General features: G+C 46.6%; 2 protein-coding genes across 3 annotated transcripts; both read left to right on the top strand.

The window, feature by feature from the left end:
* The first annotated feature begins 9,279 nt into the window (after positions 1-9,279).
* On the top strand, positions 9,280-11,923 carry LOC147966754 (protein FAR1-RELATED SEQUENCE 11-like). Of its 2 annotated transcripts, XM_087529087.1 has the most exons (5): positions 9,280-9,601; positions 9,718-9,903; positions 10,200-10,464; positions 10,563-11,254; positions 11,354-11,923. In XM_087529087.1, exons 3-5 carry the CDS (start codon positions 10,418-10,420, stop codon positions 11,356-11,358), a joined length of 744 nt encoding a protein of 247 aa, XP_087385213.1. In that variant the 5' UTR covers positions 9,280-9,601; positions 9,718-9,903; positions 10,200-10,417; the 3' UTR covers positions 11,359-11,923. The 2 variants fall into 2 exon arrangements, with proteins under 2 accessions (XP_087385213.1, XP_087385214.1); XM_087529088.1 differs by having other exon boundaries at positions 9,718-10,464.
* A 501-nt stretch (positions 11,924-12,424) lies between these two features.
* On the top strand, positions 12,425-13,532 carry LOC147966753 (serine/threonine-protein phosphatase 7 long form homolog). Its single transcript, XM_087530943.1, has 4 exons — positions 12,425-12,609; positions 12,720-12,795; positions 12,846-13,112; positions 13,485-13,532. Exons 1-4 carry the CDS (start codon positions 12,425-12,427, stop codon positions 13,530-13,532), a joined length of 576 nt encoding a protein of 191 aa, XP_087387069.1.
* Positions 13,533-16,076: the final 2,544 nt, after the last annotated feature.

The following is a 16,076-nucleotide window of genomic DNA, read 5'->3' as shown; positions in this document are numbered from 1 at the left end:
CATGAGATCGTGTAACTCCCGGATACCGTAGGAGTGCTTTGGATGTACCAAACGTCACAACGTAACTGGGTGACTATAAAGGTATACTACGGGTATCTCCGAAAGTGTCTGTTGGGTTGACACGGATCAAGAATGGGATTTGTCACTCCATATGACGGAGAGGTATCTCTGGGCCCACTCGGTAATGCATCATCACAATGAGCTCAAAGTGACCAAGTGTCTGGTCACGGGATCATGCATTACGGTACGAGTAAAGTGACTTGCCGGTAACGAGATTGAACGAGGTATTGGGATACCGACGATCGAATCTCGGGCAAGTAACGTACCGATTGACAAAGGGAATTGTATACGGGGTTGCTTGAATCCTCGACATCGTGGTTCATCCGATGAGATCATCGAGGAGCATGTGGGAGCCAACATGGGTATCCAGATCCCGCTGTTGGTTATTGACCGGAGAGCCATCTCGGTCATGTCTACATGTCTCCCGAACCCGTAGGGTCTACACACTTAAGGTTCGGTGACTCTAGGGTTGTAGGGATATGAATATGTAGTAACCCGAAAGTTGTTCGGAGTCTCGGATGAGATCCCGGATGTCACGAGGAGTTTTGGAATGGTCCGGAGATAAAGAATTATATATAGGAAGTGTTATTTCGGCCATCGGGACAAGTTTCGGGGTCACCGGTATTGTACCGGGACCACCGGAAGGGTCCCGGGGGTCCACCGGGTGGGGCCACCTATCCCGGAGGGCCCCATGGGCTGAAGTGGGAGGGGAACCAGCCCCTAGTGGGCTGGTGCGCCCCCTTGGGCCTTCCCCCTGCGCCTAGGGTTGGGAACCCTAGGGTGGGGGGCGCCCCACTTGCCTTGGGGGCACTCCACCCCCCTTGGCCGCCGCCCCCTTGGGAGATTGGATCTCCAGGGCCGGCGCCCCTCCCCCCCTTGGGGACCCTATATATAGAGGGGGGGAGGGAGGGCAGCCGCACCCATGCCCCTGGAGCCTCACTCTCCCCTCCAACACCCCCTCCTCCTCCGTCGAGCTCGGCGAAGCCCTGTCGGAAACTGCTTCTCCACCACCACCACGTCGTCGTGCTGCTGCTGGAGCCATCTTCCTCAACCTCTCCTTTCCCCTTACTGGATCAAGAAGGAGGAGACGTCATGCTGACCGTACGTGTGTTGAACGCGGAGGTGCCGTCCGTTCGGCGCTAGGATCTCCGGTGATTTGAATCACATCGAGTACGACTCCCTCATCCCCGTTCTTTGAACGCTTCCGCTCACGATCTACAAGGTATGTAGATGCATCCGATCACTCGTTGCTAGATGAACTCATAGATGGATCTTGGTGAAACCGTAGGAAAAATTTTGTTTTCTGCAACGTTCCCCAACATTATCTTTCCTACAGCCAACACATTTTTTTGTTGGGGAACGTAGTAATTTAAAAATTTTCCTACGCACACGCAAGATCATGGTGATGCATAGCAACGGGAGGGGAGAGTGTTGTCCACGTACCCTCATAGACCGAAAACGGAAGCGTTATAACAACGCGGTTGATGTAGTCGTACGTCTTCACGGCCCGACCGATCAAGCACCGAAACTACGGCACCTCCGAGTTCTAGCACATGTTCAGCTCGATGACGATCCCCGGACTCCGATCCAGCAAAGTGTCAGGGAAGAGTTCCGTCAGCATGATGGCGTGGTGACGATCTTGATGTTCTACCGTCGCAGGGCTTCGCCTAAGCACCGCTACAATATTATCGAGGATTATGGTGGAGGGGGTCACCGCACACGGCTAAGAGATCTCAAGGATCAATTGTTGTGTCTAGAGGTGCCCCCTGCCCCCGTATATAAAGGAGCAAGGGGGAGGGGCGGCCGGCCATGATGAGGCGCGCCAGGGAGGAGTCCTACTCCTACCGGGAGTAGGACTCCCTCCTTTTCCTTGTCCAAGTAGGAGAGGGGGAAGGAAGGGAGAGAGGAAAGGAAGGAAAGGTGGGGCGCCGCCCCTCCCTCCTTGTCCAATTCGGACTAGGGGGAGAGGGGGCGCGCGGCCTGCCCTGGCCACCCCTCCTCTTCTCCACTTTAGGCCCATGAGGCCCATTAACCCCCCGGGGGGTTCCGGTAACCCCCCGGTACTCCGGTTTTATCCGAAACTTCCCCGGAACACTTCCGGTGTCCGAATATAGCCGTCCAATATATCAATCTTTATGTCTCGACCATTTCGAGACTCCTCGTTATGTCCGTGATCACATCCGGGACTTCGAACTAACTTCGGTACATCAAAACTAATAAACTCATAATATAACTGTCATCGAAACCTTAAGCGTGCGGACCCTACGGGTTCGAGAACAATGTAGACATGACCGAGACACGTCTCCGGTCAATAACCAATAGCGGAACCTGGATGCTCATATTGTCTCCCACATATTCTACGAAGATCTTTTATCGGTCAGACCGCATAACAACATACGTTGTTCCTTTTGTCATCGGTATGTTACTTGTCCGAGATTAGATCGTCGGTATCTCAATACCTAGTTCAATCTCGTTGCTGGCAAGTCTCTGTACTCGTTCCGTAATACATCATCTCGCAACTAACTCATTAGTTGCATTGCTTGCAAGGCTTAGGTGATGTGCATTACCGAGAGGGCCCAGAGATACCTCTCCGACAATTGGAGTGACAAATCCTAATCTCGAAATACGCCAACCCAACGTGTACCTTTGGAGACACCTGTAGAGCACCTTTATAATCACCCAGTTACGTTGTGACGTTTGGTAGCACACAAAGTGTTCCGCCAGCAAACGAGAGTTGCATAATCCCATAGTCACAGGAACATGTATAAGTTATGAAGAAAGCAATAGCAACATACTAAACGATCGGGTGCTAAGCTAATGGAATGGGTCATGCCAATCACATCATTCTCCTAATAATGTGATCCCGTTAATCAAATGACAACACATGTCTATGGTAGGAAACATAACCATCTTTGATTAACGAGCTAGTCAAGTAGAGACATACAAGTGACGTTTAGTTTGTCTATGTATTCACACAAGTATTATGTTTCCGGATAATACAATTCTAGCATGAATAATAAACATTTATCATGATATAAGGAAATAAAATAATAACATTATTATTGTCTCTAGGGCATATTTCCTTCATCTCCTTCTCGTGGATCCCTCGTACAGTTCTTCATAGTTCCCTCAAATAGTTCGTCAGAGCGTCGTAGGTGCAACGCCTCCAAGGTGTCCACATGTACAGGGAGGAAGGTTGGACGACATACTGCTAGATCCGATCACATGATGTGAGAGCGTGGAAATGGTGGTGGCTAGGTCATGAGAGTGGTCAAACACTTTCGAGGATATCACCCCTCCACTGGGCCAACACTTGAGGCCCATTAGAATTCCACACCCAATTTTGAATCAGATCAAAACTGAATGGGCTCCCGCCGCTTAAGCGCGACCCCATAGGTTCACGTACAGATGGAGATGACCCGAGTAAATAGCTGGTAACGGCTCCTAGAAGAACATGCCAACTCTCATGTGTGCGCAAAGTCATATTGATAAATATTGACAATGTGTATTATGCAACTCTCATGTGTGCGCAAACTCCTTCTCTAGAAAGGATCCATTCTTAGCGACAAATGTCTTGCCTTCGGATCTGTGATAGAAGGTGTACCCAACAGTTTCCTTTGGGTATCTTATGAAGACACATTTCTCCGATTTGGGTTCGAGCTCATCAGGTTGAAGCTTTTTCACATAAGCATCGCAGCCCCAAACTTTCAGAAACGACAACTTTGGGTTCTTGCCAAACCACAGTTCATAAGGCGTCGTCTCAACGGATTTTGATGGTGCCCTATTTAACGTGAATGCGGCCGTCTCTAAAGCATAACCCCAAAACGATAGCGGTAAATCTGTAAGAGACATCATAGATCACACCATATCAAGTAAAGTACGATTACGACGTTCGGACACACCATTACGCTGTGGTGTTCCGGGTGGCGTGAGTTGCGAAACTATTCCGCATTGTTTCAAATGTAGACCAAACTCGTAACTCAAATATTCTCCTCCATGATCAGATTGTATAAACTTTATTTTCTTGTTACGATGATTTTCAACTTCACTCTGAAATTCTTTGAACTTTTCAAATGTTTCAGACTTATGTTTCATTAAGTAGATATACCCATATCTGCTTAAATCATCTATGAAGGTGAGAAAATAACGATATCCGCTACGAGCTTCAACATTCATTGGACCACATACATCTGTATGTATGATTTCCAACAAATCTATTGCTCTCTCCATAGTACCGGAGAACAGTGTTTTAGTCATCTTGCCCATGAGGCATGGTTCGCAAGTACCAAGTGATTCATAATCAAGTGATTCCAAAAGTCCATCAGTATGGATTTTCTTCATGTGTTTTATACCGATATGACCTAAACGGCAGTGCCAAAAATAAGTTGCACTATCATTATCAACTCTACATCTTTTGGTTTCAACATTATGAATATGTGTATCACTACTATCGAGATTCATCAAAAATAGACCATTCTTCAAGGGTGCATGACCATAAAAGATATTACTCATATAAATAGAACAACCATTATTCTCTGATTTAAATGAATAACCGTCTCGCATTAAACAAGATCCAGATATAATGTTCATACTCAACGCTGGCACCAAATAACAATTATTAGGTCTAATACTAATCCCTATGGTAGATGTAGAGGTAGCGTGCCGATCACGATCACATCGACTTTGGAACCATTTCCCACGCGCATCGTCACCTCGTCCTTCGCCAGTGTTCGCTTAATCCATAGTCCCTGTTTCGAGTTGCAAATATTAGCAACAGAACCAGTATCAAATACCCAGGTGCTACTGCGAGCTCTAGTAAGGTACACATTAATAACATGTATATCACATATACCTTTGTTCACCTTGCCATCCTTCTAATCCACCAAATACTTCGGGCAGTTCTGCTTCCAGTGACCAGTCTGCTTGTAGTAGAAGCACTCAGTTTCAGGCTTAGGTCCATATTTGGGTTTCTTCTCTTGAGCAGCAACTTGCTTGCTGTTCTTCTTGAAGTTCCCCTTCTTCTTCCCTTTGCCCTTTTTCTTGAAACCAGTGGTCTTGTTGACCATCAACACTTGATGCTCCTTCTTGATTTCTACTTCCGCAGCTTTCAGCATTGCGAAGAGCTCGGGAATAGTCTTATTCATCCCTTGCATATTATAGTTCATCACGAAGCTCTTGTAGCTAGGTGGCAGTGATTGGAGAATTCTGTCAATGACGCAATCATCTGGAAGATTAACTCCCAATTGAATCAAGTGATTATTATACCCAGACATTTTGAGTATATGCTCACTGACAGAACTGTTCTCCTCCATCTTCCAGCTATAGAACTTATTGGAGACTTCATATCTCTCAATCCGGGCATTTGCTTGAAATATTAACTTCAACTCCTGGAACATCTCATATGCTCCATGACGTTCAAAACGTCGTTGAAGTCCCAATTCTAAGCCGTAAAGCATGGCACACTGAACTATCGAGTAGTCATCAGCTTTGCTCTGCCAGACGTTCATAACATCTGGTTTTGCTCCAACAGCAGGCCTGGCACCCACGATGCTTCCAGGATGTAATTCTTCTGTGCAGCAATGAGGATAATCCTCAAGTTACGGACCCAGTCCGTGTAATTGCTACCATCATCTTTCAACTTTGCTTTCTCAAGGAACGCATTAAAATTCAACGGAACAACAGCATGGGCCATCTATCTACAATCAAACATAAACAAGCAAGATACTATCAGGTACTAAGTTCATGATAAATTTAAGTTCAATTAATCATATTACTTAAGAACTCCCACTTAGAAAGACATCCCTCTAATCTTCTAAGTGATTACGTGATCCAAATCAACTAAACCATAACCGATCATCACATGAAATGGAGTAGTTTTGAATGGTGAACATTGCTATGTTGATCATATATACTATATAATTCACGCTCGACCTTTTGGTCTCAGTGTTCCGAGGCCATATCTGCATATGCTAGGCTCGTCAAGTTTAACCTGAGTATTCTGCGTGTGCAAAAACTGGCTTGCACCCGTTGTAGATGGACGTAGAGCTTATCACACCCTATCATCACGTGGTGTCTGGGCACGACGAACTTTGGCAATGGTGCAAACTCAGGGAGAACACTTCTTGATAATTTAGTGAGAGATCATCTTATAATGCTACTGTCAATCAAAGCAAGATAAGATGCATAAAAGATAAACATCACATGCAATCAATATAAGTGATGTGATATGGCCATCATCTTCTTGTACTTGCGATCTCCATCTCCGAAGTACCTTCAATTAATCATATTACTTAAGAACTCCCACTTAGAAAGATATCCCTCTAATCCTCTAAGTGATCACGTGATCCAAATCAACTAAACCATGTCCGATCATCACGTGAGATGGAGTAGTATCAATGGTGAACATCAATATGTTGATCATATCTACTATATGATTCACGCTCGACCTTTCAGTCTCCGTGTTCCGAGGCCATATCTGTTATATGCTAGGCTCGTCAAGTTAAACCTGAGTATTCCGCGTGTGCAACTGTTTTGCACCCGTTCTATTTGAACGTAGAGTCTATCACACCTGGTCATCACGTGGTGTCTCAGCACAAAGAACTTTCGCAACGGTGCATACTCAGGGAGAACACTTATACTTTGATAATTTAGTGAGGGATCATCTTATAATGCTACCATCAATCAAAGCAAGATAAGATGCATAAAAGATAAACATCACATGCAATCAATATAAGTGATGTGATATGGCCATCATCATCTTGTGCTTGTGATCTCCATCTTCGAAACACCGTCATGATCACCATCGTCACCGGAGCGACACCTTGATCACCATCGTAGCATCGTTGTCGTCTCGCCAATATTATGCTTCCACGACTATCGCTACCGTTTAGTGATAAAGTAAAGAATTACAGCGCAATTGCATTGCATACAATGAAGCGACAACCATATGGCTCCTGCCAGTTGCCAATAACTCGATTACAAAACATGATCATCTCATACAATAAAATTTAGCATCATGTCTTGACCATATCACATCACAACATGCCCTGCAAAAACAAGTTAGACATCCTCTACTTTGTTGTTGCAAGTTTTACGTGGCTACTACGGGCTTAGCAAGAACCGTTCTTACCTACGCATCAAAACCACAACGATAGTTTGTCAAGTTGGTGTTGTTTTAACCTTCGCAAGGACCGGGCGTAGCCACACTTGGTTCAACTAAAGTTGGAGAAACTGACACCCGCCAGCCACCTGTGTGCAAAGCACGTCGGTAGAACCAGTCTCGCGTAAGCGTACGCGTAATGTCGGTCCGGGCCGCTTCATGCAACAATACCGTCGAACCAAAGTATGACATGCTGGTAAGCAGTATGCCTTATATCGCCCACAACTCACTTGTGTTCTACTCGTGCACAACATCAACACATAAAACCTGGCTCTGATACCACTGTTAGGGAACGTAGTAATTTCAAAAATATTCCTACGCACACGCAAGATCATGGTGATGCATAGCAACGAGAGGGGAGAGTGTTGTCTACGTACCCTCGTAGACCGGAAGCGGAAGCGTTAGCACAACGCGATTGATGTAGTCGTACGTCCCGACCGATCTCTATGGCACCTCCGAGTTCTAGCACACGTTCAGCTCGATGATGATCCCCGGACTCCGATCCAGCAAAGTGTCGGGGAAGAGTTCCGTCAGCACGATGGCGTGGTGAAGATCTTGATGTCCTACCGTCGCAGGGCTTCGCCTAAGCACCGCTACAATATTATCGAGGATTATGGTGGAGGGGGGCACGGCACACGGCTAAGAGAACGATCACGAAGATCAACTTGTGTGTCTAGAGGTGCCCCCTGCCCCTGTATATAAAGGAGCAAGGGGGAGGCCGGCCGGCCCTTGAGGCGCGCCGAGGAGGGGGGAGTCCTCCTCCTAGTAGGAGTAGGACTCCCCTTTCCTAGTCCAACTAGGAAGAGGGAAGGGGGAAGGAATGAGAGGGAGAGGGGGAGGGAAAGAGGGGCTGCTCCCCCCTCCCCTAGTCCAATTCGGACTCCCCATGGGAGGGGGCGCGCCACCTCCTGGGCTGCTGCCCTCTCTCTCCCCTCAGGCCCACTAAGGCCCAATACTTCCCCGGGGGGGTCCGGTAACCCTTCCGGCACTCCGGTTTTCTCCGAAATCACCCGAAACACTTACGGTGTCCGAATATAGCCGTCCAATATATCAATCTTTATGTCTCGACCATTTCGAGACTCCTCGTCATGTCCGTGATCATATCCGGGACTCTGAAAAACCTTCAGTACATCAAAATATATAAACTCATAATGAAATTGTCATCGTGATGTTAAGCGTGCGGACCCTACGGGTTCGAGAACAATGTAGACATGACCGAGACACGTCTCCGATCAATAACCAATAGCGGAACCTGGATGCTCATATTGGCTCCCACATATTCTACGAAGATCTTTTATCGTTCAGACCGCATAACAACATACGTTGTTCCCTTTGTCATCGGTATGTTACTTGCCCGAGATTTGATCGTCGGTATCTCAATACCTAGTTCAATCTCGTTACCGGCAAGTCTCTTTACTCGTTCTGTAATACATCATCCCGCAACTAACTTATTAGTTGCAATGCTTGCAAGGCTTATGTGATGTGCATTACCGAGAGGGCCCAGAGATACCTCCCCGACAATCGGAGTGACAAATCCTAATCTCGAAATACGCCAACCCAACAAGTACCTTCGGAGACACCTGTAGAGCACCTTTATAATCACCCAGTTACGTTGTGACGTTTGGTAGCACACAAAGTGTTCCTCCGGTAAACGGGAGTTGCATAATCTCATAGTCATAGGAACATGTATAAGTCATGAAGAAAGCAATAGCAACAAACTAAGCGATCAAGTGCTAAGCTAACGAAAAGGGTCAAGTCAATCACATCATTCTCCTAATGATGTGATCCCGTTAATCAAATGACAACTCATGTCTATGGTTAGAAAACATAACCATCTTTGATCAACGAGCTAGTCAAGTAGAGGCATACTAGTGCGAAGCAACTTTTCGGTGGACGCGGGCTTGTGCGGACTTAATCTTGGCCGCAGGTGGATTCATGGAGATGAGCAAACGTCAAGTCGCTGTCCCCCCATGCTCTATCGATAGGGATAGGTGGTAGGGGCCTTAGGCGTATTGATTTGGAACAAATGTTTCGTGGATTTGAGGCTGGACCAGCGAACAGCGCGATGTGGTACTGGTGCAGCTCCTTTGGTGCATTTGCAAGATCACGTGACCCAGGTTGTGGGACAGCTTGTCCACACCAAACTGTTCAGCTATTCATTAATCAAAAGTAGGGTCGGTCCGTCAGTGGCGACCCAGGTCGAAGCGACGACTGCTGCTCCTCTGTCCAGCTCGTCTTCTTCCTCCGGATCGAGACGGGGCGACCAAGATCCAAGCGACGCCTGCTGCTCCTCTCTCCAGCTCGTCTTCTTCCTCCAGATCCAGACCTTAGATAGGGCTCCATGGACCTGTTCGTGCCGCCCCAGGGTGATTCAGAAAAGAGGTAATTAAAATGCCACTTAATCTCCCTCTAGCTGAAGGTATGATTAGATCCGCTTGGTTATTGTATGTAGTCGCTGCGGTTTCCTAAGATTTCTTGGTCGCATTTTTTGCACGCAGGATTAGCCATGGGCAGATGGGGGGGACTGATTTTGGGCGCCCTATGGAATCCCAGGCATCTATCAGCGTCGCTGAGGGCGACATTCGCCGTGCCGGAGACCTCTACAGCGGCGGCGGAAATGCAGGATCTGGCGAGGACCGGCTTTTGCAAGTGTGCTCGGAGGCTACCAGCGGATGGACACGCAGGTATTAGTACTTAGTTTATTTTGTTTATCTGTTTGGCATATGTGTAGCTTGGATGTCAGGCTTGCCTAGCTGTATGATCTGTAGGAATTTACGGTAGATTTACCTAGTTCCTAAAATTTAACCAGGGTGTTCGGTCTCAATTTCTACAAGTTTTTTGTAGACTGATGAAGATGTTTATATGAGCATCATGTTTGTAGTCAGGCAATGGGGATTTGTTTTGGTGTGTTGCACTTCTAAAGCTGATTTGATTTTTCTAATATGTGCGAATAACTAAACTTATAATTGGACCACGACAGAGTAAGGATCAGGAAAGCCCCTGCGGAGCGAGAGCTAAATCCGAACCGGAAAAGTGCTCTTGAACTATCCATGAGGGCGTTCATAAGTAAACAAGATGGCAATGTAGTCAACCTAGCAGTCGGCACTTCATTTGATTCACTGGATGAGGCGTATCAATTCTACAATCTATATTCGTAGGAGGTTGGATTTGGCATAAGGTATTCGAAAAGCAGGCTAAATGTGGAGAGGGTCAAGTGCATGCAGGAGATTGTATGTGGATGCGCGGTGCGTTTCTAAATATTTCTGTCCATGAGAAGGAAACACGAAGTACTGTCCGAACAAAAATGTTTTGTACTGACAATTCATTCCATGTCCATTTGCAGGGGTAAACCGGAGAGGGAGAATACAAGATCAACTAGGTGCGGCTGTGCTGCGAGGATCAGGCTACTGAGGTCGGATGACAATGGATGGTATATTTCAGAGCATAGGCCGCTTCACAACCACTCTCTGTCAAGTACTTGTGGCGAGAAAATGCACTGGCCTTCACACAGGCTCATTGATCGCTACGCTAAAGATCTTGTTAGGCAGCTAAGAGAAAATAATGTTAGCCTTGGAAAGGTTTTTAGCATAGTTGGAAGTTTTTTTGGATCAGTAGACAATGTGCCATTTACAAAAAGGTCGCTGAGGACGCTGTGCTGCAAGCTGAACAAAGAACAGTCTGATTCAGATGCTCGGAAGACAATGGACATACTAGCAGAGATGAAGGCAAACGATCCAGAATTCAACTATACTGTCCAGGTTGATGATGAGAGCAGAATAAAAACACTTATGTGGGTAAACGGCCGCAGTGTAGAACAGTACAGGTGTTTCGGAGATGTTGTGACATTCGATACAACATATAGGACAAATCTATATGATATGCCATTTGGACTGTTTGTTGGAGTAAACAATCACTTCCAGAGCATTATTTTTGGAGGTGTCATGTTGAGGGATGAAAAGGAGGACACATTCAAGTGGGTTTTCCGTGAATTCATCAGGATGGTTGGCGGCAAACACCCGCAAACAATTTTAACCGGTACGGCTGTAGTTGAAAACAGTTCTGAATTTTTTTAAGGTTAGAATGATGTTCACGCTGTAAGACTCTGACATGATGAAATTATCCATTTATTTGCAGACTAGGCACGATCGATGGAGTTGGCTATAGAAGCAGAAATGCCTAACACCACTCACAGGTGATGTAAATGGCATGTGCTGAAGAAAGCAAAAGAATCTATGGGGCTTTTATGGAGCAAGAAGTCTGATTTCAAGAGTGAATTCCACAAGCTGGTGCATCACATGGTCACAGAACAAGAGTTTGAAGATGGCTAGACCCCACTGATAAGAATTGATGTGTGGTGGGCCATCAGGCAACTTTTTGTACGTCGAGACGTGACGAAAACAGTGTGATGGCAGCTGTTCCATCCGGCCCATTGCGAATCTTGACCTCCACGGCCCTAACCAACAAATTACACGGTGTGCTGGTAAAAACAAAAAACATGTTTAATTACCGAGGCACAAAATCATGGTGGAACCCATGCCTAAAACGGGGACTGATTGTGATTAAGTACGATAGTTCGCGGGCTATTGTGATTATCCAACCGCTAACTCCTTTGATTATACTACATGATGTAGTCGTTGGCAAAACAAAAGAGTGCTGGTACTTGATTGAAGCTGGTCGATCAACAGCTGGTGGTCTTTGATTGAATCTGGTCCATCTCGCGCTAATATGCTGTTAATGAAGCATTGTCTGTACATATTGAACCATAGCAGTGACGGGGGATTAATGGAGTGGCTCACGTGCGACGGCGAACAACTGTCCATATGGGCGACCCACTTTTTGCTGCATGCGCATGCTCGAGTGTACCTGGTACATCAACACAGAGCTAGATTCTGTCGCTACAACGCCATAGCTGGCAACCAGAATACGTGGGCTGGAATCGTCTACGGGGGGGACATCTCCCGCAAATACCGTGATGAAGATGGCCAATATGTAAAACAGACGGACTGGATAAAGTCCTCATAGTGCTCGTCCGCCGTTAGGCATTTTCGCATACTAGTGACACTCTGTTTGTCTATGTATTCACACATGTATTATATTTCCGGTTAATACAATTCTAGCATGAATAATAAACATTTATCATGATATAAGGAAATAAATAATAACTTTATTATTGCCTCTAGGGCATATTTCCTTCAGATTACTGCCATGCCGATCGAGGGTCATGCACTCACCGGGAGAGTGGAGAGGACCAACTGGCAGCAGAGGGTTACCACCCTCATCGGCGACTGCCCCGGTGCTAAGGGTAACCGTAAATATGGTGTGTCGTTGCCCTGGCTCTCGGAGCACCGGAAGACATGCCCCGAAGACGCCGATGAGACGACTGTGGAGTGGTACGCTAGGGCCTACCTGTGGTATCTTCTCACGGAGGTCGTGTTTCTAGATAGCTCCGGGAACTCTGCCAACTAGTCGTATCTGTTCTTCCTAGCGGACTGGGATGCAGGGTACAGTTGGGGGACCGCATCTCTCGCCTACCTATACCATTCGATAAGAGAGCATCTAATTGCCTACCTACGAAAGTATGTCCATGACATTTTGTTGTATCTGATCATTATTTGATGTTTTGCAGCTTGACGACGCAACACAGAGGACGGGAGGCAAGTCCAATATGGGTGGCTTTGTCTGGGCCTTCCCCATTTGGATGTGGGAGCGGCTGCCGATGGGGCGTCCGGAGAAGTTGCCAAGACGCCCATGGGGTGCCTATAGCGAAGACGGCGATGAGACTCGACACCCCACCGTAGCTTACGAGTGGGACGTTGTCAAACTCTACACGGGCCTAAACAAGACTTCGTACAAGACCTACATCAACGAGTTGGACGCTTTGACGCATACGCAGGTATATGAACTCGCTCAATACCTTTCTCTTTGATTCCACTTTTGACCGAGAGTGGGAACTTACCAACGTATATGTAATAGGTAAAATGGTGGCCGTATCATGACCGAGAGTGGGACTTCGATCTGAACGTGATGTGCGATGCGTACCGTGGTCTCTGGCGGTGCATCGTGCCCATGATCTGTGTGTACGCCGTCAAGTGGCACTTGCCACACCATGTGGCCACGCAGTTTGGGGTGTATCAGCATAACCCACCGGGCCCGCCATCGATACCGGCGGCCACGCGCTCCACCTATGAGCGCTTTGTTCTCCGTGCCCATGATTTCATTGCATGGCGACTTTATTATGATGTTTCTTGTGGCCTATGCCTTGCAGGATGAGCCGGCAGAAGTCAGTCGATCACAGACTGGGAGAGGAGCATAAAACTCATGTGACGGAGTGGAATCGACGGAGGTACCGGAAAGATGTGGAGAGGAAAGTGACTGACTGGGATGCTTACCTGGACCGACACATGAGGTGGTACGATGATGGCCCGAAGCACCGTCTTCATCTTAGGCCTAGGTGGACGGAGGAAGACATCGTGGAGCTGGAGAGGGATGACCCCCGAGGAAGAGGCCTACCAGACCGGCATCAGAGACATGCACAGTGGATTTAGGGAGTTTGCACCCCTCATCAACAGAGTGGTAAGTCTGAACCGACGGTTGTATTTAAATTATTTTATTCGTCATCGTGACCGACTTATGTCGTTGTAGTCTGGTGAGCTGAACAGATGCATCTTTAAAGCCTCAGATGCACTAGGTGATGCCCCTGGGAGCGTACAATCTGAGAACAAAATGAGGGGGACGATGAAGGTAGAATTTTAGCCTCCTCGGAACAGATGCATCTTGTTCACTTGCAATCATAAACCTGGTACTTATTATGCCCTTGTTTCATTGTGAGTGCAGAAGTTCGTGAAGCGTTGTCGCAAGCTAGTAGGGCTGCTTGGGTGTGCTGGAGCTGGGTTGGTTGAAGCTTATCGGCCTGTAGCCACACAGGGTCACAACGGCTCATTGAGCCATGTTCCCTCGTCGTCTAGGTTGGTTGAGGAGGAGGAGGAGGAGGAGAGCAACGGGGAGGAGGAGTACGATGAAGATTATGGACTTCCACCAACTCAATCATCTCAACCACCTCAGCTGCCAAAGAGGAATCCGAAGAAGAATGATTTGCTGAGTCCAGACCCTTTACAGAGACCGGTTACTCGACGGCCCAAGAAGAAGACTGAAGAGACTCGTTCAAAGAGTAATGAGGCCGTACCTCCAAGAGGGGAAGGAGCAACTGATTCATCTCTTGGATACTTGGCTCTTGTGGTTGGGTTGTCTAGTGATTGCTATTTGGTTTGAACTTTTCCAGTGGTTGTGAAACTACATGGAACTATGTGTTTGCTATTTGTGGATCTATGTGTTTGCTATTTGTGAAACTATGTGGAACTCCGTTTACTAATTAGTTGAAGTTCGTTTGAAATGTTCTATGCACTTCAAGTTTTGTTAATGTGTATGGGATGCCAAGTTTAATTGTTTAAGATATGTGATATTGCTGTCATATTTGTGAAACTTGCTGTCATATTGCTGTGATATTGTTTTTGAAAAGAAGCAAGCAAATGAACTTGAAACAATAAAACACAGGACCCTACCGCCAAAGACCCTGGCGGTAGGGTCACACAGCCTACCGCCAACCCCCCTGGCGGTAGGGTGAACCTACCGCCAGGGCACTTCCATATTTCGTTACAGAAACTTTGCGAAGGTAAAACCCAGCCACACCCTACCGCCAGGGGTTATGGTGGTAGGGTTAGACGGGCTACCGCCAGGGGCCCTGGTGGTAGGGTACTAATCCACGTCAGCACGGGCAAACGGCCGCCGTCCCCCTCCGCCGCACCCTACCGCCAGGTCCCCTGGCGGTAGCGAAAGGGTCAAATCCCGAATTTTTTCCCAACCGAGGTCAGATCCTGAATTTATATCGCAGAAGGGTCAAAACACGAAATTTAGCCCCGTAGAGGCATGGCTGCATCGGAGCTAGCAGAAGGGAGAGATGGAGGAATGAGGAGAGGTGCGTTGCCGTACGTGGAGAGTGTTGGAGAGAAGGGAAGAAAGGATGGGGTATGGTGGACGTGCATTGCCGTCCATCTGTTGTTGGCTTGGTGCTAACGAGACGACGACTCTCCGGGTTTAAGTACCGAAAAAATTGTAGGAATAGTACATATTTTTGTTCTTGGTATTGTGCAAACTTGTACGTATGTATTTTTTTTATTCAACAATTTTGGTGTCGGCACAAGCTGGATCAAGCTCGTGCGTCGTCGGGTGTGCTTCCATTTGGGCACAACTTGTACGTATGTAGTAATTTGGAAGAATACGTCCGGTCTCCATAAGCATCCAAGAACACTAGTGCTCATGTTGAGGAGCTCCTATCAAAAGCCTAGAATACTTGATAGCTTATGACAACCAATTCCATCATGGTAACTAGCACATATGTTATAAAACATTGTTAACTTCTTACTTAATTGCAGACTTCAATTTTCCACCTTAGAATGCATATTTGTCGCATAATTTAGAAAAAGAAAAGTAGCTAGAAAGCTTCCATCTTTGTTAAAACTGATGCTATTTCAATACGAACAACGTAACAACCATGAGTTGCCATGAGATTATTGACCCCATGTGAAGATGTAAGACATATTTGATCGAGACTGAGAAAAAAAATGCCAACAATTCAACCACAATATCCACTTGAGAACATTAAATACTCTGGCTCTATACTTCGCAATTTACGAAAACCATAATAACCACTAGAAACCACTAGCAAGATATATATCTTAGACCATACGCTGTAGACCTCGGTACCAAGGCATTGAAGGATACTAACATATATGCGGCCTCACACATATGTATGTATAGACTATAATTCATGTAAATGCCACAAATTATGCATAGGCATAAA

This window comes from Triticum urartu, chromosome 6A (genome assembly GCF_056163025.1).
Source record: "Triticum urartu cultivar PI428250 chromosome 6A, HENAU_Tu73, whole genome shotgun sequence".
NCBI classification, from domain to species: Eukaryota; Viridiplantae; Streptophyta; class Magnoliopsida; order Poales; family Poaceae; genus Triticum; species Triticum urartu.
The sequence above is the reverse complement of the archived record's forward strand: the minus strand, read 5'-3'. Positions and strand labels throughout refer to the sequence as shown.